Source organism: Gallus gallus, chromosome 12 (genome assembly GCF_016699485.2).
Source record: "Gallus gallus isolate bGalGal1 chromosome 12, bGalGal1.mat.broiler.GRCg7b, whole genome shotgun sequence".
Lineage (NCBI taxonomy): Eukaryota > Metazoa > Chordata > Aves > Galliformes > Phasianidae > Gallus > Gallus gallus.
Genome location: NC_052543.1, coordinates 17,703,453 through 17,729,697, shown reverse-complemented (window position 1 = coordinate 17,729,697; position 26,245 = coordinate 17,703,453). Strand labels below are relative to the sequence as shown.

Genomic DNA, 26,245 nt, shown 5'->3' with positions numbered 1-26,245 from the left:
AATCAAAGAAGTATTACCTATAACTGCACCTTTGACTATTACCATCAAGCATATTTCAGAATGCCACCTAGTAAAAATCAGCATAAACCCACATTAGTAATTTACACTCAAGTACAAATTAACTTATCTAGGTGAAGTCAGTAGGCACTCTGCAATTCCTTCAGTTGACAGCTAAATCAGGACACAGGTGCTATCATGATCTGCTCTTGGTGCTCAGGAATATAGATCATTTACATTTTTAGCTATTAAGTCTTCAAAAACCTGAACACATTAACGTAAATGAGAGCTCCTAATATCTTTTAGCTCAGTTGGCCCAGGATACTGGTCTCATTAAAAGTTGATCCTCTAGCAAGAAAGAAAGATGAAGATGACAAAAAGTTTGAAAAATGAAAGCTTTGTGAAGAAAAAAAAAAGTGAAGGGAAAGGTTATATTTGGAAATATAAAACAAGAGTATTAAAATATCTTGTTCGTCACTAAGGTGTACTGTGCCTCATCAGTGTTTTAAATTTCAGGATCACCATCTATTTCACAACTGGTAACAGGAATCAAGAAATCAGAGGGGTGTCCTACACTCTAAAAAGTCACTATAAGACCTTTATTTAGATGAGAAAAGAAGGAAGCAATCTGTAAGAAGCAGCCAAGTAGGACAAGTAAACGCTGTGGCAGTGCAGTGGGCTCCCAGTGTGGTTACAATTGCAGGCAATTAAAGGGAAGACTGGGCTCCTAAACATACCACTATGTTTTCTTCAGCACATCTTGGATTAAATGAGTGACTGCTTATTTGAAACCTGTAACTTGTGTATTATGAAGTCCTTAAAACGTTGGCTGTTTGTTACCAGAACAGGCACTTAGTATTGATTTGACAGAATGCCAGGTCCTGAGATTTACATTCTCACCTGGAATCTATTAATAGACAAAATACTATGCAGTTTAATTTAAATAGTATTTTAAAATACTACTGCAGTCTGTAGTCTGCTTCTGTAGCTTCTTCATTTCAAACAGTTGCTGACTCATGCAGTACATAATTAATTTAAGTATCATTTGAGGTTACTTTAACACAATTTCTTCATAAGTACACGAGTAACATACCAGCTATTTAGAGTTCAATACATTAATTATAGGCAAAAGTCAGTTGTCATGGTTTCTATCACAGACAGTGTGAAAGGTCAATCCATCCCCAAATTCATTATAACCTCAAAGTTAGCATTTGGAGCCTGGTCTCAGATGGGTCTGTAATGAATCATAAGAATTAATTCCACTTATATGATTTTATGAAACAGAATTGTCTAGTCACATGTCTCCAAGTAGAAGAAAGGTTCAAAAAAACCCAAATGAACTCAGAATAGTGAACCTTTGTGGTGAGCAACGGCCATCCAGGAAGGAAAGAGCACTTTGCCTTACAATACATCAGCACCAAGTTACTCACTTAGTTAAGTACAAGGTATATTTAAGGAGGAGAACGGGGAAAAGCAATTCTACTTCCTCCAACCATACTTTCTACTCTGATTACCACCTGAGGATAGAGATGATGCCCTGGATTTAGACTGCTGACCACATGGGCTGTGTGAGGGTCTATCACCATGCCAACTGGAGACAAAGAAGGAAGAAATGTCTGCATTTGCTTTAGGCAAGAAGCAAGGTTTCCCTTCATTTCTGGCATTTATATTTTGACAGTCCCTGTGATTCTCACCAGTTTGGGATTTCATCAACGAATTTAAATGTGATTTAAAGACACTTCATGACTACAGATGAGACATAAAGGTGTGGTATTTTTTTAAGTGTAGAACACCAAACTTCCATATGCCTCACAACGGTGTTCTGTTCTTTAAACTTGCTGGTTTGGGACCTGATTGTGCTGTGGCTAGGAAATGCCTTTCACGTGCATGTTGTTAGCAACAGGACAACTGTAATTTTTCCTCAGTTGCTGCAGTTTACAATCTTTTTAACAGCTATTACTTGAAGTACACTTTTCTTGTGATCTTGAAACATGCTTTCCTGGTTCAAAGGCAGCAACTTGTGTTGCTTAAAATTAAAGAATGTCCTAATGAAAAGCTCCTTAATCACTTGTTCATGCGAATAAGTACTGTTAGTTTTGGTAATTGCTTTGCCTTTCTAGAAGAATTATGATACTGATACAGATTTATCAATCACAAACACCAACAGTGGAACATTTTACCTGTGCTGCAGCTCGTGAATGGCAGCAGAATTATTAGTTTCCATAGCAACACCATCTCCACTTTCCAAGGTCAAAAATTCCTCCCATCCAATCAGTGGAAAATAAAGTGTGTCTTCCTGTGACTACCTTGATATTCTGTAAAAACAGGAGGAGTTATTGAGTAATTGAAGTATAGATTCAAAACAAATGCCCCAATTTTCTCTATGTAAAATGACGTTCTACTGCACCACTGAAGACTCAGAAACATAAGATGCAATAAATGATCTAATCAGGATCATCCCAACGTGAAAGTAATTCCAAAATGACACAAAGCTGGAAAGGAGGTTGATGATAAGCATATGTAATATCTGAGACTCATTCATCCTCTCCATGTGGCAAAGGAGTGAGCTTCTAAAAGTAAGAAAGCAAAATCTATCCTTGGTCCATCCACCAAGCACAGCTGGGTTAGGAGGAATGGTGTCCACAGGTAAATAGCAGAATGGTAGCTGTCATATGCAAGGAAAAAGCAATATAATGTTTTACATGCACTACATAAAAACAACAACAAAAAAATCAAACAAGAAAACATAACTTTTTTGTCATAAGGTATTTTCTTCAGAAATGAAACGTGTACCCAGAAGGATTTACATAACAATTTGCTTTAATTTCCTTTGACATTTCAGTCAACGTATGATGAATTAAACCAAGAAAAGAATGCGTGTTTGGCCTTTACTCCCAAAGGGTAAGTTTGTAATTTACTGTTGGGAATCAGTTCATAAAACAGCTGAAGCCAGAAGTCACTTAATAAAATGGGTTTACAAAATCATAAAATCATTCTAAACCTTTTAAGTGCTAAAAAATTTCCACTGAGAAATTATCTTTATGAGTCATGCTTATGGAACCATCTCCTCTTTCCTCTTGTCTCATTTTTCATACCAGTGTGAAAAAAAATAAAATCATACAGGGTCGCCTTGGAACTTCTGGCTGATGTGAATGAGAAAGATGTTTCTCAGACAATGAAGAAATTCAGCTCTTGTGGAAATCATCCACTTTCATACGGAATCTCATTCTGTTCACAGGTTTTTGTTAGCTTCACCTAAAAGTCGTAGGTGGTCTCAAGGGAGGCACAGATCAACCTGGTGCACTGTTGCTAGTTTCCATTTCAGATGGGGAATGATCAAACCTTGACAAGCTTCTAAGTTTTTGGGGAAAAAAAGGGATGAAAAAAGCTGTTTCTTTTTAATCTTTCTTTTAATCTTTTGTAAGGTCCTACTTCACACACACCTGGGGTCTACAGAAGCACTTTAGAGTCATTTAAAAGTGTAAATGGCTTGAACTCTTTAAAAAAAAATAAAAATGAAATCCAAGTTTGGATAATTCTACTGAGGTGGAAATGGAGCTGGATGGTACCTTTATGTATCAGATAATCCTGCCCCAAGTAACATTAACTGCACCTAAAAATTCCTCAGCAAATATTTACTACCTTTTAAGACTTAGAGTGATGCAAGGCTTTCCATAACTTCCTCAGAAACCCTTGATAATATTCTCAGTTTAGAGGTTATTCCTAACTTCAGTTTTAAGTGCCTTTATTTATCTACTCTCCATAGACATGGATTCCTCTCCATACCTTTGCATGTTTGAAAAGTACAATTCTATCTTGTATGAGAAGATTCCCAATCTGTTTATCGTCCATCCTAGTTACAGCACTGCTTTTCATCCCTGTCTCTGCTGGATCCCTCTGGCACTGCAGGCCCTTTTCTTCCAGCACACTGCCCAGAGCTGTGCACAGCCCTCAGGCTGAGACAACCAGTGCCGATCCGCTGTTTGCTATTCCCGCAGTCCCAAATGAGGATCGCTATCCTTCTATACTTGCATTCAGTTCAGGCTCCACTCTAACCCCTTCTTTAAACCTCCTGCCTATGCTGAAGGTGTGTATTGATTATTTCTACCTAAGTGTGAAACCTTGTACTTTTCCTTATTGAATTGCATCATATTTTTTTCACACGCTTTCTTCTGTTTGTCAATATTTATCTCAAAGCTGGTGTACACATCACTGATATTTAAGGCTAGAAAAAAATCTTATCTTTTTTTCCCTTGTCCTTCCTAAACAGAATGTACTCTTTCCGATCAATACTGCAGACATGGCAATTTAGTTATCTGTTTTCGTTTGCCAGTTAAGGGAGAGTTTTTTACTAGGACTTCATGTTAATTCTTCCCATGTGAGTCCTTAAGTTCCCTCCTTCCCCGGCCTCCCAGTTTTATCTAGAGTGGCAGGAAGGGTCTGTTATCTGTTGGAAGACACCCCAAGCAATGGTACCAAAGGTACTAATTACGCTCAAAAGAAAAAAGACTTGAACTCTTCAATGTCACACATGCTTTCTGAATATCCTGAACCACAAAGAAATCACCAGAAGAACCCAACTGATTGATCACAGGAGTTCTCTTCCAAGACACTTGACCCTTCTTACAAGAACAGTTCCTTCCAAAAAGCTCCTTGTTTGCTCTTGTCCTCTCTCTGAAATATACATAAGTTTTTTGATCTCAAGAAGCAAATACCTCCTGCTGACAGTATCCAGAATATATTCCCAAAAATCTTTGTATTCATATAAGCTACTGATTAATCCCCAGAATCGTAACTTCCCTTCTTCTAAGGTCACAGATTTCAGGCATTATTGCGGATATATAGATATATATGTATGTATATATATTTACATTTCCTTTAAGTAACTCAACTATTTTACTTATTTCACTCTGACAAACATAAGGACCTAACTGGCAAGTAGGCACTTAATAATTTTTACAACGCCTTTCCAACAGCAGCTTCCATGGGATTATTTACTGTCAAACTAAATCAAGAATAAATGAAAAAACTGAAATATTTATGACATAAGAAAAATCTGGTTCAGACTAGAAACCCCAGACTGGCATTAAATCAAGAAATGTAACAAGATAAATTGTGCCATCACACTCTTTGTTTGCTGGATGTAACACTATCACTTATTATAATTGCTATGCCACAGTTTGAACCGTCGGTCTAGATAGATAGATGGAACACAAAGTATGTTAAATATGATCATAGGGGAAACATTATGTTTTCCCTTAAAAATACTGATTGCACGTCCGTTTGTCGACAGTGTGTAATTTACACAAATATGTTTGTTATGGCATCATTTGTTGTTGTTTCTCCATTAGGGAAAACAAGTCGGTAGGAAAGGACTCAAGTCTCAAACATATTTTGGCTGTCATTTCTTCCTCTTATTTGCGGGGGAAAGAAACATATATATTCCTGAGACATCCAAATGTGAAGTGTGGTACGTACAGATGCATGTTTGAGATGAACAGATGGAAATAAGGTGGTTGCAATGAGTTTTGGGGAAAACCACTGGTTGGCTACCACACTGCCTGGTGGGGTCACTTCCCATTGCAAATGCCACAGGTAACATTATCGGAAAGAAATGGCACAAAAATATTGCACTCATCAAACATTCCTTTGAGGATATCTGGAACACTGACAATTGCAGTCGAACCATGGAATATGAGTAGACACATTGACTTGGTGGCATTGCGCTTAGTGGACTGAAAGAAAGCTTTTATAGCATGTGTCCTAAGCTTGCGGTTTTATTGCTTTTTCTGACCTGAATATGTGATCTAGAAGAGTTAAGGTAAAAATTCATGTATTAACGAAGTGGTCTGACATATTTAATGCATTAACATAAGTGCCAGTGTGTTGTCCATTATTTCAGTGTTGGAGTCAAGGTTTAAAGTATTGCCTTGGCATTAGATTTTGAGATCTAGACTTTCTTCTACTGCTTGTTTTTGAGTAACAAAACATTCAGAAGATCAAGTCCATGATGAAGAGAAAAACACACTTCTGGCATCACTGGAGTTTTCATGCAAACATGCAACATTTCACATTTCTGCCACAACTGTCTGCTGGTATCGTAAAAGCAAAAAGGAGCCAGTTCAGGTGGCAAACTGACATCTTTCTGAGCAAAGAGTTGTCAGGCAGTGGGAAAGATGAGATTTTGCTCTTAGCTAAATTCAAACAAATTGACATTTTTACCCCTGGCAAAATGTAGCTATGTTTGCAGGAAGAGTAACTTCTTGACCCAGTACAATAAGCAGTGTTTAACAACAGGGAGTTGGGGCCAAATTTCACTGTAGTGCTGGCAGAAGAGCTTCGCTCCAGGACTGGTGCATTGGTGTAAATACCCATAGAAACATGTATGCAGAATGCATGTAGGAGGAAAGGTACAAAAATGCGCAGATACGAGGCTATAATACAGGGAGTACATGCAGACTTTTTATTCTGCAGCTCCGTCTTTCCCTCCTACCAGCTTCAACACATCTATATTACCTTTTGAATTCGGTCTTACATACTTTTTTATTCTTCATCTGCCAGGAAATAAGCTGAGTCTGTCCCAGCTAGGCTTGCATTCTTGGCACACCGTAGCTCCTGATCTCTATATTGTCTCCAGAGCACCTGATTTGAAGTCATCTAATGTGAATTTTCTCATGAATGCCAATGATATACAGCTACATTTTTCTTTTCAAACTTTTTATCCCTGAGGCGCTTTCTGCACTCAAACTATTTTCCAGATATCCATAACAGACTGAATAGCAAATACTTGTAACTACCAGAGTAGAAGGAGAAGAGACCAGTTTTACAGGCTCCAGCAAGATTTACCTGTGCTGTTGTAGTGCTTACTACTTATTTAAAATTACTGAACCGTATTTCAAAGGAAAAGTTCCCCAACGTATTTAACTAAGGTGTCTGATACTGATGACTCCCTTCTCCTTTTCTCACAAAAGGACAGGAAATGTCATTTGTTTTTCACTTCTCACTGCTATTGCTTACTTTTCCGAGGGAAACAGAAAATACTGAAGCTTATTTTTAATTCAAATGCAGTACATAAAGCCTTTGGGGCCTTCAAATCTTGGATCTTCAAAACATTTTCCTAAATCGTAACAGCTCATTGTATTTCAGGTGACATTGAGATCAATATACTGTGTGATGGTATGGATGTTTTGGTTCCTTATCTTTGCATTAAGGCATCACATTGGTCTAAGCGGGGCAATGGACTGGACTGTACACTGCCATCTGTGATGGTCATCTCAGCTCCCCAGATAGATTCACTGGTATTAAAAGAAGTCGCTATGATGGCCATAACTGGCTTACTGAATAAAGGCATGTTGGTAGTCCTGTGAAGTGCATGGGCAAAAGGCTTGGGCTGAGCAAGCTGTCAAAAAGGATCCACCAGCCCTCCATCAGATGAACCTATCCATCATCCCACAATGAAGGATTCTTTAGAGAATTCACCCCTACTTCTAACACATAAATACAAGATGCAGCAGAATTTCTAAATTTAACAAATTACTCTGATTTTCCATATAGTTTCATTTTCAAAGAAATCAACAATTATAAAGCTTTACACCATGTCTTTGAGTACTGTCCAATGAGGACTGCAATGGAATCATAAACTATACGTGGACGTGCTTGAAAACAGACAGACTCCTTTCCCAGCAATGCATTGTAGAAGGGACCACATGCTCTGTCCTACTAGCATCAGTGAGGCAATGCCCTGGAGAGATGTCAGTGAGTCCACTTTCACTGGAACACTGGGGGTATTACCATTGATGTAATGCAATAGCACAACCATTTGCATGGACATTCAGAACTGCAAGTAATTGTGCCTCTGTAGGAAAGAGGCAATGCAGGAGTTTGTTGTATTTAACCCAAACATAAAGACTGAAGGATATAAACCCTAGTGTGTGGCTGACAAATCGGCATAAAAACATCTTTCAACAGTAAACTGCTTAAGTCATAAGGAATGTAACTGCTGTAGTACAACCACAGCCCTTGTGCTTCGTCAAGTCTTAAGAAAGCACACTAAAGGTGCAGTTATCTCATGTGAACCACGTTGCTTGAAGCTTATTTACTAGTACTTTGATTCTTTTTTCTTTCAGTTTATGCACTATATGCAATGCTAGTAATCATTTTGAAAGCACTGTCTATTGGGCAGTATAAAATTTTGCTGCACGTACTCACATTTCAGCATTGCTGGTCATGTTTCCTTGTTACTTACAAGATGTGGATGTATTAGGTTTTTATATATGCATGTGTCCACATGTATATATGTACATGAGTCTGTGTATATATACACAGCACAAATAAAGGTATAATTCAGTTCAAACAACTCTAATGTAGTCAGTTTTTTGACATGTGAGATTACAGTGCTACTTGTATTCTCTGCAGTGATATGTATGATGAATAAAGACAAAAATATCTCATTGTGGCGTCATGGGATAAAACCAGCACAGAAATTGGTTTCACTTGAAGAGTGGTGAAGGCTCTTCTATTCATTACTAGCTCTGTCTCCTGTACTGGTCTCTTACTTTGAGACATATTAGTCAGTGTGGGTAATGTTAGCAGGCAATATACCTCCCTTCAGGGTACGTCTTCACACCTGCAACCTTTCAAGAACAATGCTGGGCTGTGCCAACTGCTGGCCCCAGTCCAGACGAGTCTCCAAATATCTTTCAGGGAAATGATGAAACTAAAATACCCTACCAATTCAGGCTAACACCGCCCAGAACACTAAATGGCATTAAAATAAACTGCTTAACCCATTACCAGAGCCATGGGCCCCGAATTCATTATAAATAAAATCCCAGTAATTGCATTTCCCCTTATAAGGCACTCTCCGTAATTTCCATTTCCAGTTATCATGCCTGGAGTTGTATATAAACACTCTTTGGCTCAAGTCAGTGGAAGATAATGTATGGTTACAAAACCAACTTATATTCTGCACTCCTACAGTCTGTAGCACATGAAAGATTACCTATTGGAATATCATTTATATGTAAGACTGCCCAAATTGAGGATAGCATAAAATATTTAGCACTTAAGTGAGGCAAAACATTGTATGTGTCTCTTAAAATATTCAGTGAACGATTGCTTTCTGTTAGTTAGTCACCTCCCTTTACCCTACATAACGTAAAAAGCAATTGCACCAGTTTAAGTAGTTTAGAAATACATGTCATGAACATTAGTATTCATTACTGATATTCCTGGAGGCAGCAGTGAGGATCAGCATCCATTTACAGTGAGTAAGCTCCACGTCGTCAGGATCCTGAAATGTGATATCAAGAAACACAAGGTCTCCTACCCCTCTACAGTTGTGCTTCAGTTCCCGTTATCTGCTCAGTGTTCTCTGCTCCCAGCAGAAATTATCACTTCTGATTTCAGGAAAATGTGTTTTTTACAGCAGTTTTGTAGTAGGATGAGCGTAGGTGCTTTTGACACTGCCTTGCTAGCCTGCAACTCTTTTCATAAACTAACAGAAGTGAGGCAGAAGCAGAGTGAAGCAAAGCGGAGTAATTATTTATCTTATCTTGCTTGATAGTAAGAAAAATGTCAGCCACAAAAGCTTCCTGGGGCAAAACGGATAACCTTAAAGAGAGATTTGCAGCAGATGATAGCAGCATTTAGCAATGTCTGCCATGTTTCCAGTGACTGAAGGAAGGCAAAACTAATTCAAGCTTAGAAGTTTCTGTAGGCAATATTTACAGTGGTTTGCCAAAAGATTATGGGCTATTGACCCACCATCTCTTTGCATTTGCAGAAACACAGGTCCTGCAGGCATGCTGGAAGAATTAAACTCATATACAATTTTCCACTTCACTTCTATGTTTGTGTGCAGTTTAAGTCTTCCACTGCACAACAGGCAGCATATATGAAAATAGAAAAAGCAAAATGCATGAAATATATTGCCAGACCTAAGAATATGTTATGTTCCTGGTCTAGGTGCGTAACTCAGTCACAGCCTATGTCCAGAAGGCATCAAGATGACATGGGAGCCTCAGTCTAAACTTCAGATATTTCTGCAAGCCACAGAAGAGAACAACATCCATGTGAATTACAGGTTAGAAGTTACCATCATATAGGTAATCTCCAACAATTAGAAGTTTCAATACTGATCACTCAGCACAGTCTATAGTAATTACTGAACAAACAATGAGGTAGAAGAGGTCTGATAAGAAAGACTTGAAAGGTTTGGTTGAGTTGTAGACCAATTTTCAATGGAATACACTGTGAAATTAAGTGAGAGATACGACAGCATTAAATTCACCAAACCTGAAAGAATAAGTTGTGAGCTAATTACCATAGTTTTTAACATGGTCACAAACACAAAATGTCTAAATGTTACTCGTAAACTAAGAGCAGATATTCTTCACAAATAAAAAGTTTAGTATCTACTTAATATTTGTGAGTAAAGGCTCTGAACTCTAGAAAACTGCCTTCCAAATATGATCAGTGTAATAACGATAAAAACCTTGATTCTATTCCAATTGAAGTCAAAAGAAAAATTCCCATTTCTTCAGTAAAATAGGATCAAAATTAGAATGTCATCAAAAGATACTAAGCAGGTTTCTTCAAGGATAGGAATGTTATTAAATGAACTGCTGATAAACCTTTACAATGCTATCTTGAAGACTTCACCTCTTTCAAGATCTCACGTAGCAGTTGTTTCAATATGAGCCCATATCAGAGGAACGCTTTAATTTGTGCCACTGTGAAGTCCGCTATTCAGAGTTTTCATTTTTATCTTTTGCTTGCCTCATATTTAATATCCCAGATCTTTTTATTAAAATCCATATTAAAGGTATTGTGATATCTTTATGGTGCTCTCCTTTCAAACAAAATAATATCCTTCAGGTAGGAAAGCTCTTCCTCCTGCATTCCTTACACCTCCACACCTCCAACTGGCAGCTATGGAGGTGATCACAATGGCGAGATGCAGTCACATCACCTCATTTGGTTCCCATTTCTCCAGCTATGGTCAAACTACTGCTAGACAGAAATATAGCAACAAGCCTCTGTCATCCTCAGTGACAGAAACCCTGCTGATGCCTTTACCTGGAGCCTTGCACACAGCTAATGGGTGAGAGGATTTTCATGCAATGGCTCACAAACCTCCTTTGATCAGCAGGTAGCAGGAATTTACTGGTCACTGGGGGAGTGCCCCTTTTTTTTTTTTTTTTTTTTTTACTGTTCTTGGCTTCTTGATGTATCGTATACTCACAGGCATGGAATCTCATTTGCAGTTTATTGCTCTAACATCTGAAATGATCTCTCTTTCTCATTTCATTGTTGCTCATTGTTTGTTATTCCCCACAATTACAGTCAGCCAGCACCAAATGCCAGGCTCCCAAGCCCAGCACAGGCGCCAGCTTCTCATCATTGCAGCACCACCTGGTTAGCAGCTTCTCCTACTTAAAAAAAATACTGTTATGGACAGTTTATTAAGAAACTATTCATTTTCATATTCTCTGTTCTGGAGAAGAAAAGGGACGAATTATGTGCTTTGCATGCAAAACATGCCAGGCACAAGGTATGAAAGAATACAGGACATGACATGCAGCGAGTAGTACTGAATAAGCATTAAATGCTACACTTGAAATGATAAGTTTGCTTTGTGGACTCATCGGGGTTCCCATCACCAGAGCACTGTGGTTGCACACCATTCCCAGAGTCTCCCATAAGCCCACTAAAACCTATTTGCAAAGCAAGTGTGCAGTCGAGTAAACAACAGTGGAACTCAGTCCTTTTGGAAGAGGAGGAGAAAGGCCCTTTTAAAGCAGGGGCTTGGACACAGTCCTTCAGAAGAACAAGGAGGCTGGAAGGGGAACAGGGCATCCGCCCATCTCTTCTGCCTTGGGCATTCATGGATCAGAGTTATTATTTGTAAACGAAGCAAAAAGTGAAACCAAAGCTAATTTTAGACAAGAACATGGAAATCTGCCAACTCATTAACAACTGGTCTTCAGCCTGGCAGAAAGTATTAATGGCACTATGAATGTAAATTATTAACCTTAGATTTCCCTAGAGCTGTCAGGAAATACTTTAGATTTTGTAATAGCTGTACGTTGCTGTGTAGCAATAAGTAAGGAGACTAGGACCATTTCTTTGCTGACCTAGGACACAAATACCCATAGGTTAGATAGATTTCGACCAGCTGGCAATGAGACTACGTTGAATACTAAATAATATAAATAGGAACCAGGCAAGACTGTAATGCCAGGGTGACTTTAAGATTAGCTGAACCATATGTGGCCATTTTTTTTATTTTTATTTTTGCCTAAGATGAAGTCTCTAATCATTTCATTTGCATGCATATGTGCACATGTGTGTCAGAAGGGAAAGTTAATTTCAGGGCTTAGTGTTTAGCAAGTAAATGATTCAGCATGAAATGATGATCCTTACCATTCCCTTCCTCCCTGATGATGTTATTTCTGTTTATCACTATCATTTAGAATCTCTTTGATAAAGAGGAAAAGAAGAAAATAAGCAAGTGGGTTTCTGTGTGAAATTGGACTTAATTCAGCATAACCTATGCATTTTGAGATAGGGAATATATCCAAGTAGAATTAGTAGTGTTATTGTATTAGTGTCTAGACAAGGTCTGGAGACAGGAACAAACATCCAGATTATTCACCTGTTCTGCTTGAATAACAGATCTGGATGCTGGTGGAATAGGGAAGAAGGAAAAGAGAGAGAAGTCAGATAACACATCAAGGAAGAAAAGTACTGGACTTTCTAACAGCATCACCATGTCAAGTGCCTTTTCCATAGGAGGTTTTTGGGTGCTACAATGGAAGAGGGGAGCTCTCAACCTGGCTCAACAATAATTAAATCAATGAGCAAGGCATAGCCAGCCCATATGACAGTCTGCCATTCAAACACCAGTTTGTCCCTTACCACTCGTAACAGCCATGCTGGGGTCAGGTCAAACTGAGCCCAGTTCCCATTTAGCCACTTGTATAGCAAACAGGTATACAGGTATTGAACCAGAGAGATTATCGCATTACAAAGGAATAATAAAATAAAGATCTTATCTATGTCCTGGGCTTGCAGAAGGGCTCCAAGAGGAGTGATCTCCAGATAGAGATCCTTCCTCCTTCGGAGTCAGTCCTTAAATGGGGTCTCACTCAGGTGAAATTGCGTTCACCTGTGCCCTGCAGCTGACTCAGCACTCACCTCAGGTGGTCAATCAGAGGGCCATGATTCAACAGTTCCCATACACCACTGTATATAGCAAAGTATATTGATCTGGTTTTTATCATGTAATACTGCAGGAACAGGGACGCTGGTAATAGTCCTAGTTATTCCCTCAGCCTTAGAGTTGTGACTTTTGGTCTTCTATTAGTAGTCTGAATTTTAGAGGGCGCAAGGAGCTCTGCAGGAAGAAGCAGAGTCCTAAGCCTTATCCCAGTGAAAATGGTGGCACTGATCTTGGATTTCAGCTGTGAGAGAGAGCTGCTTCACACTGTCTTTGCACCGGTGAGACAATGACCACTGCATAAGGGGTGATGCCTATGTGAGGGCTGGAGCCCATGTTCCAGTGAGGATGCAAAGCAGAAAGTCAAGGGACTGGGAGTTGATTGATGCTTCCCTGCCTAAATGAGACCAAAATGGTGAATAGAAGGCCTAGCATTCTCAGTTAAGGTTCAAGTGATAAAGGTATTATTAGGGTCTAATAAAACATTACCAGCAATGTCCTTCTTGAACAACTTGCCGCACATCAGACATTAAGCACCATTTTGACTTTTAGAAGATGCTGATCATCTTTAAAGCACTGTACAGCTTACTTACAGACTTCTTCTTTTAGATTAGGAAACTGTAGAGAAAACATGATTATGAGCTGTGCTGTTGAATGTATATGAGGAAGCACATGTTAATGTGATCTAAACAAAAGCATAAGGCTAAAGGCTCTTTTTATTTCAGAGAACCTCTTGACACATTCAAAATAAGTCTAATCTCTCTTTCCTACAATTGAATATACCTTTCTTTTCCCTAGGAATTATGTAGGCACATCTAAGTTCCTTCAAAGTTACTTCAAAGTCACTTCACACTTCATACACCAATTTCATCACATTGCTTAAAAATTATGTTATTCTATGCCTTGGATTAACTGATCTGTATTTGTTTATTAATGAATTTCTACTACAATCCATCATGTTTGTGAGGTCTTGTGTGAGTAGACCCTCTCAAGAGTCACCAAGCATGGAAGGGAAAAAGAGAGAAATACTAACGTATTTGATTATGTTAATTACTACTGGACTCCTGTTTTGCAAATTGCAGATGATTTGTTAGAAATTGATTGTTTCTTGATAATTATGCTGCACTCCAAACAAGTCATGCATGCAAGTATCAATACATTTGCATCTGCTGGATATGCAGCAGAACATTTATATAGATTCAGCATATGTTAGAAGAGCAAAATGTTAGCTTGAATAGTAATCAGTATTTATGCATGTTTTCTCTCCCTGGACACAGTAAGGAGATTTGAGCTTGAGCTTACTATTCTGGAGGTGTTCTCATTTTTTGACAGGTAAACAGGGTTGGATACTCCAGCAGTGTAAGTAGGAATAGCTTTGAGCTTTGTGGGGAAATGCTAATTTACAGACAGGAGCCAGAACCAAAGAGATTTGGAAGAAAAAGCCTTTACATTTATCTGTTGTAAGATAAGAGTAATGATTTTACTTAGGATTTCCTAATACGGGGAGAGATAATATTTAGGAAATCTTTAGCCTCAATGTATGCACTTATTTAAAATGTATCAGTGTAGAATTCTGAACCATGAAGTCCCATGAAAACTATCTGCATCAAACCTGGCCAAGACTGGATATAAATATTTAGCAAGAGAGTCAGAGTGGCATCGAAGGTTTTTTTTCTAGAACCTGCTTTCCACTTCTTTGTTTCCTCCTGTATTAGACCATACACTGAGAGCTGATAGGACTTTAACCTGTTTTCTTGTAACATCAAAGCTCTGAGAAGCCTCTTTTATACTCTTCTATTCAGCACTTTATGCGCTAAAATATGTTGTTAGAATCACTGACAGTAAGCAAGAAAAAAACTGCACAATGCCAAATGATCTGTTATAATACAGAAAAAGAAATAGCAGTGAATTAAACACACAGCTATCTTACCCCAGGCCGTTTTAAGGAGCACTTGTTTTGCAGTGCACTTATGCAAATGATTCTTATGATTAAGTTCCCCAAACTATAACCGAGTGCTGGGGAACGACACACATCCCTCAGCAAAACATCGTCCTCAGAATCCCAGTAAGCTGCACCATATCCACAAATTGACAGGAAAGAATTACCGTAAGGAAGAAATCCTGAAGCTCAGAACATTACTGTTGTGCCACGGAAAGGATGATGATGAAAATTCAGCTGTAATTAGCTCCTATCCAATCCTTTTTCATTCTCCTGTTGTCTCCTTTCTATCCTAATCACTCCTGTCTACTTCTTAATTAGATGCTGCATTCTTGATCTGTACACGGCTGTATTTTTGTTCTGGTACAGTGCGTGAAATGTTCGAGGCCAAATTTTCTTCCAAGATTTACGTGGCTGAACTCAGCATCATAGCCTTATTTTCAGAAAGGAATGGGCATTGCTGCTGGTGTGAATCATGATGTTTTGTTGGTAGCACTGGGATTCAGTTTGTTTGCGTCTCAGAAGGATTATGCTCACGCAAGGAGAAAGGAGTACTGCAGGCAAAGTCCTCCATGTGGATCTAAGACCAGACTTACACTGCCTTTTCTTTTTAAGTGCAGAAGAACAGTCTACAAATGTAGTCTATTACGAATTAATTCACAAGGATCTAAGGAAACGTACTTTCCTGCTTTTATCTTGTTCGCTGTACTGTTCTTAGGTGACTGCATGATCCTTCTCCCTTCGTGTTGGCCCAACTCCATGGTTGCAGCGTGTGAGGCTCTGCTCTGCTCCCAGCCCTCTGCTCTCATCTACAGCCAGAATTAGCAGAGTGTCCCCTTATCTATACCACAGAGACATCTCCCATCACTGAATACACCCATAACCTGAACAAGAACGCACTGCTTGCCAAATGAAAAACTGAGTACTGATGTCTTTGCACACTTGTTAATCACATTTCAACACCTGAAAACATGGATTGTCATTCCCTGCAGTGTAAGCTAAGCTACAGGGGCAGAGTAGCAGAAATAACTGAAGATGCTCGAATATCCTCTCCTGGATATCAGAATGATCCAGCCTGCATATAATAACCCTCATGCAGCTCTTGAAGCTCTCACAGCTGTATTCAGTTCTAAGGATCCTAAATCAAGAAGCAATCTTTGCCTTTTGACAACAATATAAAAAGCATTCCTCTGGTTTCATACCTGCGTAAAACAGTGTAAACTGTCCCTCTTGCTGTTTTAACAGACTTTAAGGACACCAAAATACAATAAAGAGGATATCACCTTATGCCCACATCATTTCCTTAGCCCCTTATCAAAAGCAAGGCTTGCTTTCTGGAGTTACTATTAAAGTGTGTTATTTCCCCAGATCTCTTAGAAAGGTTGTCCTGTGTTTTAAGCCACAGCTGAAAATAAACTTAGAACACAAAAATACATTCTGTCACAATAAATCCTTAAGAGCATTTCTTAATAATTGCATTTACATTTTCTACTTCAATAAAAATGTGTCAACAACCAACATTTTCCTGATGGTTTGTAAAGGCACTAGAAGGGAAATGTTCTGCAAAAGTAGAGGTTTGATTATTTAACATTTCTGCTAATATGTCTGGCCAGAGGATATCAGGAGGAGAATAAGGACTTCTTACAGGAAAACAGAATATAAAGAGTCTTTAGGCCATAAACTTTCTACTTCAGGATCTGTCTACTGCTAAGTATACAGAAAAGTTGGGTTTTAACAGCAGAGGTTACTAGTTAACATATTTCCAGATCCTTCCGTGCACTTTTTGCTGCACTTGAAGGACAGCTCTTAGAAAATGCACATTATCTATTCAGGTGCTTTGCTGAGCTGCGACAATGTATGAGAAGATTCTTTCCCTTGTATGAGCAGTTTGAATGGTAAATCCGAACAGACAAAATCCCATGGTCGTATTTCTTTCCCCTTCCCCAATTTCATTAGGTGTTTCCATGCAACAGAGATCCAAAACCTAAAACAAATGTAGTCTACACTTGAATTCTAAGGTTCAAGAGACTTCACTGACTATGCAACTAAGAAAGCTTCTGACAAATGTGGCTTGTATATCAACAGTAATAACAGACTAGCTTTGGAGATAGTTGTTTCTAGGCCATTTGAAACTACGGATGAACATACAGAACTAATGTCTAATAAATGAACCAAAAGAGCCCCAGTCTGATGCTATCCCAAGCCCACTCCACTGACTGCATAAAAATTATTGCATGAGTATCACTTCCAGCTTTGCATGCTCCTCTATCAATATGTTTCTGCACATCTTCTTGGAAGCATATTTGTGAAACCTCAAAATAGAGTTCAATCTCTAATGGGCTTAAATATGCTTCCTGTTCTGAAGAAGAGACATTGAGGAGGATCTGGAAGTGAAGTGTCTGCAGTTTTGTACGCTAATCATACTTTTACCAGAGTTATGTTCTTAATAATGCAGATTGTTTCCTGGGATATTGCAGCTTTTCCCCAACTTCTTGTCATCCACATATTTGATTGCACTCATAAATTGCATGTGGGCACTAATAACTTCTGCTGATGTTACACTGCACATCACTCTGATCGTTGACTCTGCCTCTCTCATAGTCCAGGATTTCCTCTAGGAGCAGATGTTATAGGTTCAGCAAGAGTTTAGGAGATTGAACAGGGATGATAAGAAGATGATGGACTTGCATTTCATTCTTGAAAATATCCATTTACTGGTAATGATCTAAGCAGTGTGCTTTTTTTTCCCCTTGACATATAAAACAATGTTACTACACAGTAACACAAGGCAAGTTTTTTACCACTTCTAGGCTAAGAGGAACAAAGGGATGGACTGCATTCCTCTCTTGGCCTATTCCTCTTTGAAAAATTTATCATCTATTAGAGGAAAGAGCAACTATGAGGTCTAAAGGGATCCACTAGCTTTAGCTTTTATCTCCTTAATAAGCAAATCAGTCCTCATTGGTGTTCAAGATCATCAACACATATTGCAATTTCTGTATGCATTAGAATATATCAACCACAATTACTTTATGTGGAGGGTAAATCACATAGTAATTAATGTAGCTAATAAGAGGTATACAAGCTCTGATTCAGCCTTATGAAAGTCTGGGAAACATATCCCACTGACTTCAGGAAGATCTGGATCAGCTTTCTAAAGATTAGGATCTTCGCTTACCTTGTGATATAACCACACAGTGCAGTAAATAAGCTTATGCTCCCCGTGCCTGTACCTGTAGGTCAGCACCCTCATACTTCAAGCAGGACCTACTGAGCAAAAGCTCCTTTTATGCTTTATGTGTCTGGCTCCAAAAAAAAGATGTGCTCCAAGGAAGCGAGTACCACCTTCCCTTCCAGGAATTAGTCACATCCAGCAGAAAGTTACTGCCAGAAAATAAACATAAAGTATGTAACCATGCTATAACAGCTCTTCTACACTCACACCCTGTGATATGTGATGCAAGGGTGAAAAAAATCCCTTTTACAAGGTTTATAGCTTCATAAGTTTTCTTCGGTTATTGCTCAGAGCATCTCCAGCTACCCACCGTAAAATCCACGCAGCCAACCTGTGAAGCTACAAGCAAACAACTGTGCTGATATAAATAAAAGTTGTCCCTTGCAGAAAACTTCAGGCAGTTTGTGTCTCTTTATTTTGGTCTCATTAGGCTGCCACAGCATGATAAATGGTTTAGGTTAAGGGTAATTTAGTTTATGGCACAACAGGCATGAAAGGTTATTCCTTCTTATGCACTTCTCACATCAAATCTACCTTAAAAAAGTAAAGTCTTTATGTCTCAATAAACAGAAGCCACATAGATATTGTGTAACAAATTACATATTGGATAACAATCTATAAAATTTTATTGGCTTATGAGGTTTGCATCGATTTGAATTTTACCCAAAAGCAAAGCATTACTGTTTCTCCAAAACACTAAAATAAAAGGAAAACAGAAATCTCCATTACAGTCACCAGAAACAGCTCTGAGCAATGCAATCCAACCCCCGGAAACAGCTGAGTTCACCGTGTGCATGATCGAGAAAGCCTTGCAAATCCGCTCCAGCAAGGCATTTAGCACTGAGGTTCACCACAAAGCCCAGAAACAGCACCTGACACTGGGTGGTAATTGTGAGACAATTCTGTAAAGCACTGCTGCCACATTTCCACTCTGAGATGTCAGTGGTTTACTGTGTGTATGAGTGATACCGCTGCATGGAATCGCGGATGAGAAACAAGAGTTCAGGCGGATCATTTTGCACAAGGATCTGCTTTATGAATTGCAGAGTTGTGGGGGAAAGATGTGAATCATGGTGAAGGTGAATCTTCCCTTGACCTCTCGTCACTAAGCACCCACAGTGCATATATACAAAGAAGGACAGGAGATGTGCATTCTTTACATAAGCATGCAGTAAAAACTGCTGTTTCTTAACAGGAAGAGGTGAAGTACAAGAAGTCTGTTATTACAGGTAATAACTGTTACTATTCTATCCAAAGGAGGGCAATAGTGGCTGTGCATTGGACTCAGTATTACTTTACATGCTTTTTGGCACATGAGATTAAGACATGGATATTTTTCACGCTGTTTTTCAGTGATTCATATTACATTACCTATCGCCTGCAAACATGACTTGCACATATACCTCACTGCACTGAGCAGGGGGCTCTGATTATTCAGGGCATGGGGCTGATTTTTAGATATTGCTGCTGGCTGCTCAGCATTGTCAAACAAAGCATTTTCCTGCTAATTCCTTTCAGGGCTTAGGTGGATTTTCAATCAATCTTGCTGAGAAAGTCAGCCAGACAAAAGGTAAATTCGTGACATGGTTAGTCATTTATATTTTACCTGAATCAGTCAGTAGGGAACTTTTTGCCAGTTCGTATGCTTCATACAGAACTTTTATCCTACCATTTTTCAGATAGAAGTTTGACTTTGGCAATCTCTTGGCTACGTCTCCCAAATCAATCTCCTGAATCCCTAACCCAAAGTTTAAAATCATCCATTATTCAACACCTCGGCTAACAATAAGGCTAACTTTAAAACTAGTAATCTCTCAGTAAAGCTGAGCAATTAATGCTGAAATACCTCAAGTACAGAATAACAGCAGCTAGCGCTCCCCATAGCCCTCCTGAGAGCATCCCAAATTACCAGTAGTCTTCCCGACATCTCTAGTTATCAAACATTCTTTAAGACTTAGTGGTAGACTGGGGCTCACCTAAGTAGACTTGCTTAAAATTCGGAACATTTTTTCCCTGCACATTGAACCACGGACTCTCTATCTGACCACAGTACACCTGTTTTACGCCAGGTTTGAGTGATCAGAATGACCCCCAGTGCTGCTTAGCCCATTCTAGCTCATCCTATCTCTTTCCTCACTCTGGATTGCCATACCAAACCATACTCTCTGTGTGCTGTGGCTCCCCACAGCCCTGGAGCCCCTGCCTGATCCCCCCTGCTTTGGAATCAAGGGGCTGCTTTAACAGGCTGCAGTTTCACTTCTCCTTGTGGTATCAGGCTATGGTCTGCACCTGGACAAAGCTCTTGCTTTACAGTCTTCATAGCTGCAGCAGTGTATGTTTTATATGAAAACATTACATTTACTGCAATATAAAGAGGCCATTATTGCTTAGCTGTGCTCACTGCTGTTCTTCCTTCCCTCCCCCCCTTCCCACCTCTTTTCCTGATGTCTTCCCAGAGTTATACAGTATATACTAGGCTTACTTATCCTCGCTTGCACTAGATTCAACACAGTTATGTTTCTTCCCCCAAGCTCAGTGTCCTCAGAGGAGTATTTAGGTTAAGAGCAGTTTATTCCTGGCTGGAACTGCAGCAATTGTGAGTGGGTTCATAAACCAGGATTCTCCTCTGCTGCAGGCAGCTGCTAAAAGCCCAGGTGATGTCTCAGATGGAGACAGAAGCGGGGAAGTGTGTGGCAGCAGGGGACAAAGCATCCCTGATACTGCTCCATGGATGCTGCTGGGAACACGGTAGCAGCCCTCTGTTCCTCAGAAAACATACAAGAAAAGAACTCAAGGTCTCAAAGCAGAGGGAAATGAGGGCAGTCTGAGGGTGCTCCTCGTGCTCTGCAGGGTCTGAACATCTGGGTGAGGTGTGTGTCTCAGCACCCTGCCACACCTCCTGCCTAGGAATGGGGGTGCTTGCAGAGGTCCCAGTCTGAGGGTGACCTTACTCTGCTCAGTGCATTCCTTTAAATGCAAGGACAAGTAACACTTGCAGTACAGTACTCCTACAAGAACTCTATCACTGAAGAATGAGTTTTTTTCCTTTGGCTTTATTTTTATGCATAGAAAATAAAATGTGCAACTTCCTATTTGAACTGTATGGGAAGTGAAGATTTCCTTTTTCAGCAGAAGACATCCCTCTGACAGTTCTTTTCCCTTCTGGCTGTGCCCTCACCAAACCCAGGTCTCACAGATATACGGTTAGCAAACATTGCTATTTAGTATTGATCTCTGAGTGAGGAAAGCATGCAAGGACTGGAAACCCACATCCAGCTATGGTGCCACAGAGGGACCAGAAAGGAGTTAGTGGGGTTAGACATGCATCCCTATGGCTTCAAGGTGAGGAATATTGGGGAAAAAAAAAAAGTTTTATATATATATATATATATATATATATATATATATTAGCTTTGTCTGATATCTTCAGCAAGGACTGGGACACCTCTGTGGAGAAGCTTCAGCAATGTGTCATAGCTAATGATGTCACAGCTGAGAAAAAGGTGGCAGTTTAAGTGAGTATAATAGGGGTAAAACCTCTAACCCGCTGTGCAGCCAGAGTGCTCCTGTTAAGCCAGCAGACAAAACAATTTCTTGGAGAGAGGTGATTTTGCAGCATTTCCTCAGCCCCCAGCTCTGCTGGTGGTTTCAGAGCCTCCCTGCTATTATCATCCAAAGGAAAGTGAAACCATTGGGGGATAAGTGCCTGAATTAAGGAAATCAACAGAACATGGCCAGTCTGAGGAGAGCTTAAATGCAGCAGCAAAGCTACAGAAAGCCACACAGCGTGCACCAGTTACCATCCAGGGTTTAGCTGACTACAAAGGATAGGAAGACTCTAACACATTAGTTGTTGTGCTAGTGGCTGCTGACAGACAGGCCACAGGAGTGCAACAATGCACCAAGGACGATCAGCAGCAGTGCTGGAGATCAGCCCAGACACTCAGCATGGCTCTCCAAAGGCTGCGTGTCTCCTCTGAAGAGAACAGTCCCACAGAGCAAATAACAAGCCTGGGTTTATTTATCCCATCCAAGGACAGACGGGCGTCTTGGGATCTATGAGATGCTGGGGAAGGCAGGGATGCAAGCACAGCTCACTGCAGACACACCTGAAGTCTGACCACCAAGACAACAGAGTGGCGTGATGGGACACTGAGTCCATGCAGGATGCTGGGGAGCCTATGTGGCACAACAGTCTCATTTAGGTGATATAAATCTACACTTTACCTGGATTTCTTTACAAATGGAGGAAGCACAATTTATAGCAAGGTTTGCTCTGGTCCTGCTGTTTTGCTGCTGTTTTTTTTAATGTCATGGCAGAATTATCAGAAAGTGCTTGAAAAGACGTTGTAGAAACTTCAATGCTTTTAATCCTCATTTCTCTCATCACAGGCACCAAGTATATGCTGTACACATTGCCTGGGAGAAATGGATTTGGGTTGGTGAGGTGTATGGTGTACCAGGGTTTCAGAAACAGGCAAATATCCCAAGTCCTAACCATCCCTATTTTTGGCAGGCTGACCTAGCAACAGACAAGGCAGCAGAACAGGATGAAGCCTAAAACACAGAAAAAATATGTTTGCAGGGGAAAAACATTAAGCATCTGAAAACTCACTCGCTTTGACTCTGATGCAACACTTCTGCCCAGCTAGGCTCTCTAATTGTATGCTGTGTTAATCACAGGAATGTGAGAAGAAAAGGGTGCTGGTAAGCCGTGGTTATCTTCTTGTGCTTGCTGACAGATCAGCCTAGCGTATCCTTTGTCCACAGCAGAGTGCTTTCCTCATTAGCTGGGCACTGGTTTCTCTAAAATCTACTCCTCTCCAGTCAGTTTGCAATGGAGCGAGATGTTCAGTAGCTCAGTACAATAGCAGCAACCATCACGCATAGAACCAGCTCTGATAAAATTTCATATGGGAAGATTTCTTTAATACATAAGAAAACTGCTAAAATAAGGTTCCAGGATAGCTGAGAGTTTAGGTCACGAGCAGCAATGAAATTTCTACTCTGCCTAAATAGCATTCTCATGTTCCCTGGAGAGGGTCCTAATCCCAGACTGCGGGCTGCTGTCAGCTCATCTCCCCCAGGGTTTGATCATCTTGACCCTGGGAAAACCTTCTGAGAAAGGCTCAGCGAGAATAGCAGAGAGTAATCCACCCGATCCAGGGTAGCAAATTAACCACTGATCTTTTTTTGCACATCAAAAGGTTGCAGTTATGAGATCATTGCCCTAAATCCCAGATGAGCAGCTGCTCCGAAATACACTGCTCAGCCACTTCTGCACTAGAATGGAAATGAATAAAATTACACTGTTTTCAACAGTGGAGGATTCTTGCTTTCCAGCCAGCTCCTTCCCAAGGTAGCTTCCTTGGGGGCACTGCCACTGGTAGGACCTAGGATCTTTGTGCCTTTGTTACAGCTGTGAGAGAGAATAGCTCATGAAAAAAAATAGGAAACAGTCCTCAGATTTAATCTGAGGAAATTTATATATTACATGGATCCTATTGGTAATCACATCAAGGTGTCCTAAAGCAAGATGAGTACTTAGTTTAGCAACGCTTAGGTAACATCTTCATTTCTTTGAAAGGCTTCTGGGAGCTGTGATGGGAGCCCAAGAGGACTACAGTGTACCTGAATGGCTGGGTCACACATGTTTGTTTATAGCTAATAAAAACAGTTATCTGGAAGCCAACCATATCAGTTCCCATATCATTATGCTGTGTAAACAGCAAGGACGTAACGGCGCTTCTCTCATCTTTCTGCTGTTCCATCTCTTTTAACAAGAGCATTACAGCAGGTGCTGGCAAGAATTTTAATAAAACAAACTGTATTTCTGACTGTTTTTATCCTTTTTTGTTTGTTTGTTTTGTTTGTGGCTTTATAGGCTAGAAACATATGAGAGGGACTAAGAGAGGAGTATTACTCTTCTCTCCTTCCACCTCCCCACTGTTCCTGTCTCTCAGTTGCTATTCTGTATGCTACGAATTTTTCCTCTTGCAGGAAAGCCAAAATACAAACAATCCCATGTAAAAGCCCGCAAAACACGCATGGCAGCTTGGATACTTACACTGACTGTCAGCAAACCTCCTGCACTGAGCCCAGAAGAGCCTAACGTGGTGGTAGCGCTGCCCTCAGCCCAGCCCGCTCTGGGTGCAGGCAGGAGGACGAGAAGAGGAGCGGCGGCAGCCCAGGGACACTGACACGGGGGGTTTAAAGTACTGAGTCATCGAGGGCAAAACAAAGTAAGCCGACCAGGAAATATGCCAATAACATGCAACCTGATTAAACGTTGCACAGCTGCTGCCAGCAGTGCAGGAGGGATCATCTGTCTGCTGTCCTCCAGCAGAGCACGGAGACTGCTGCACTTGTGAAAATCCAATCATGTACCTACCGGTGGAAGAGCTGCTCCTGCCTGCTTGCATCAGCAGTTCACAGCTCTGTCCTCCTCCTGGTGACTCGAGGCAGGTCCTCCTCAGTTTCCCTTCTGGACCTTGCAGACGTGCAAATCCTGCCTGTGAGGGGTCGCCAGGGGACGACTCTGCATCTTAGTGAGGAAGAAGTAAAGCACAGGGCAAGGCAGGTCCAAAGCCACCTGCTAAACCAGGAGAGCTCAGGCAGGGCCATTTTAAGACTGGTGTTTCTCCTGCTGTGCCCTTCCCGTGTTTTCTGAAGCTAGGAATATATTTTGGGAAAGAATCCTAGCAGATTTCAGCATCCAGCCGTGCAAAAAAGCGTCCGCGCAGAGACAAGAAAAAGCCCTGACTGCAGGCCTGGGTTATCCGCCCTCACGCGCTTCCTACGGCAACATGAAAGGAACAGCTCTGTGAGGTGAATTACCGCCCCGATGGGTTGTTAGGAGCTGTTAATTAGCTGCTGGCGGGACGAGCAGCTGGGTCCGGCCTGCTCGGCCTGTGGGACCGGGAGCTGCAGCTGGGAGCTGGCAGAGCCCGGCTCCTCAGCCTGGAAATCCCCAAATCTTTGAGACTGGTAGATCCAAAGTCTCATTTTCGGCTGTTTTTATTTTTGTGTGTGTGTGCAAGAGTATATCCTGCTACCACCTCTCACTGCTGAGCTGGTCTGCTCAGCAGCAGCCCTGCTGCTCTGCCTCGGGCCGATCTGGTTGTTCCCCTCACAAGGCACAGAGCTGTAAGTACCACATCGTGATTCACCGTGCTGTGGGTTAGTTCTATTTCTGATGGTTCAGCTTTTCGAAGTGACTTTGTTCTTTTCTTTTTCAGTGGTGCAATGTTCCGTTGTTTTTTTTTTTTTTTTTCTTCTTGTGCATTCTGCATTTGCAGAAAGTTTCTGTGTAAATAAGAAAGACTTGCAGAAGCACGCTAGGTTAGGAGCAGAGATAAGGGCGTTACAGAGTGGTGCGTTCCCACAGCGCTGGGTTTTTGGTGTCCCAGAGATAACTCCCAGCACAGGCACCTGTGGTTGGAAAACTATCTGAAGTTACTTGAGCCTTTGCTTTGTAAAGAGATTGCTTCGCGCCTAGCAGAGCGAGCTGTAAATGTGCCCTCCTACCTAGCTATAATCCACGCTGAGTGCAGCCTTTGATAAGAAGGACAAAAGGGTTTGGGGTGTTTTTTCCTCTGGTGTTCACGTGGGTAGAGGTGGGTGGGTTTGGGGCCTGGTTGCTATGAGTGAGGCAGCAGCTGGCTGGGCTGGGGGGGCTGCGAGCAGGCAGGCAGGCAGCAGCAACCCTCTGCAATGAAGTCGGTGATTTTAAACAAAAGGAATATTGTCTTGTAGTAACATGCAGTTAATACAGCTTCTGGGCAGGGGGGAAGATCGCTGAATGTCATTTTAAAGAGTTGATATAGTTCTATATGCTCTCAAGACAGAGACA

At 40.7% G+C, this 26,245-nt stretch overlaps 1 protein-coding gene and 1 long non-coding RNA gene across 12 annotated transcripts in view; one reads left to right on the top strand and one right to left on the bottom strand.

Moving 5' to 3' along the window:
• CNTN6 (contactin 6) overlaps positions 1 to 26,245 on the bottom strand; it is a 132,557-nt gene that overhangs the window by 104,305 nt on the left and 2,007 nt on the right. For 2 of the 3 annotated variants that reach the window (XM_004944703.5, XM_015293209.4), the window contains exon 2: positions 2,178 to 2,312. In XM_004944703.5, coding sequence (XP_004944760.2) covers positions 2,178 to 2,232 — 55 coding nt within the window. In that variant the 5' untranslated portion in view covers positions 2,233 to 2,312. Of the gene's footprint in view, positions 1 to 2,177; positions 2,313 to 24,784; positions 25,197 to 26,245 lie in introns of those variants that run through there. The other variant, XM_046900032.1, reaches the window with a different exon arrangement.
• Positions 25,271 to 26,245, top strand: part of LOC107054409 — a 176,912-nt gene continuing 175,937 nt past the window's right edge. For all 9 annotated transcript variants that reach the window (XR_005839173.2, XR_005839170.2, XR_006931294.1 and 6 more), the window contains exon 1: positions 25,271 to 25,539. This is a non-coding gene — a long non-coding RNA (uncharacterized LOC107054409). The remainder of the gene's footprint in view (positions 25,540 to 26,245) is intronic.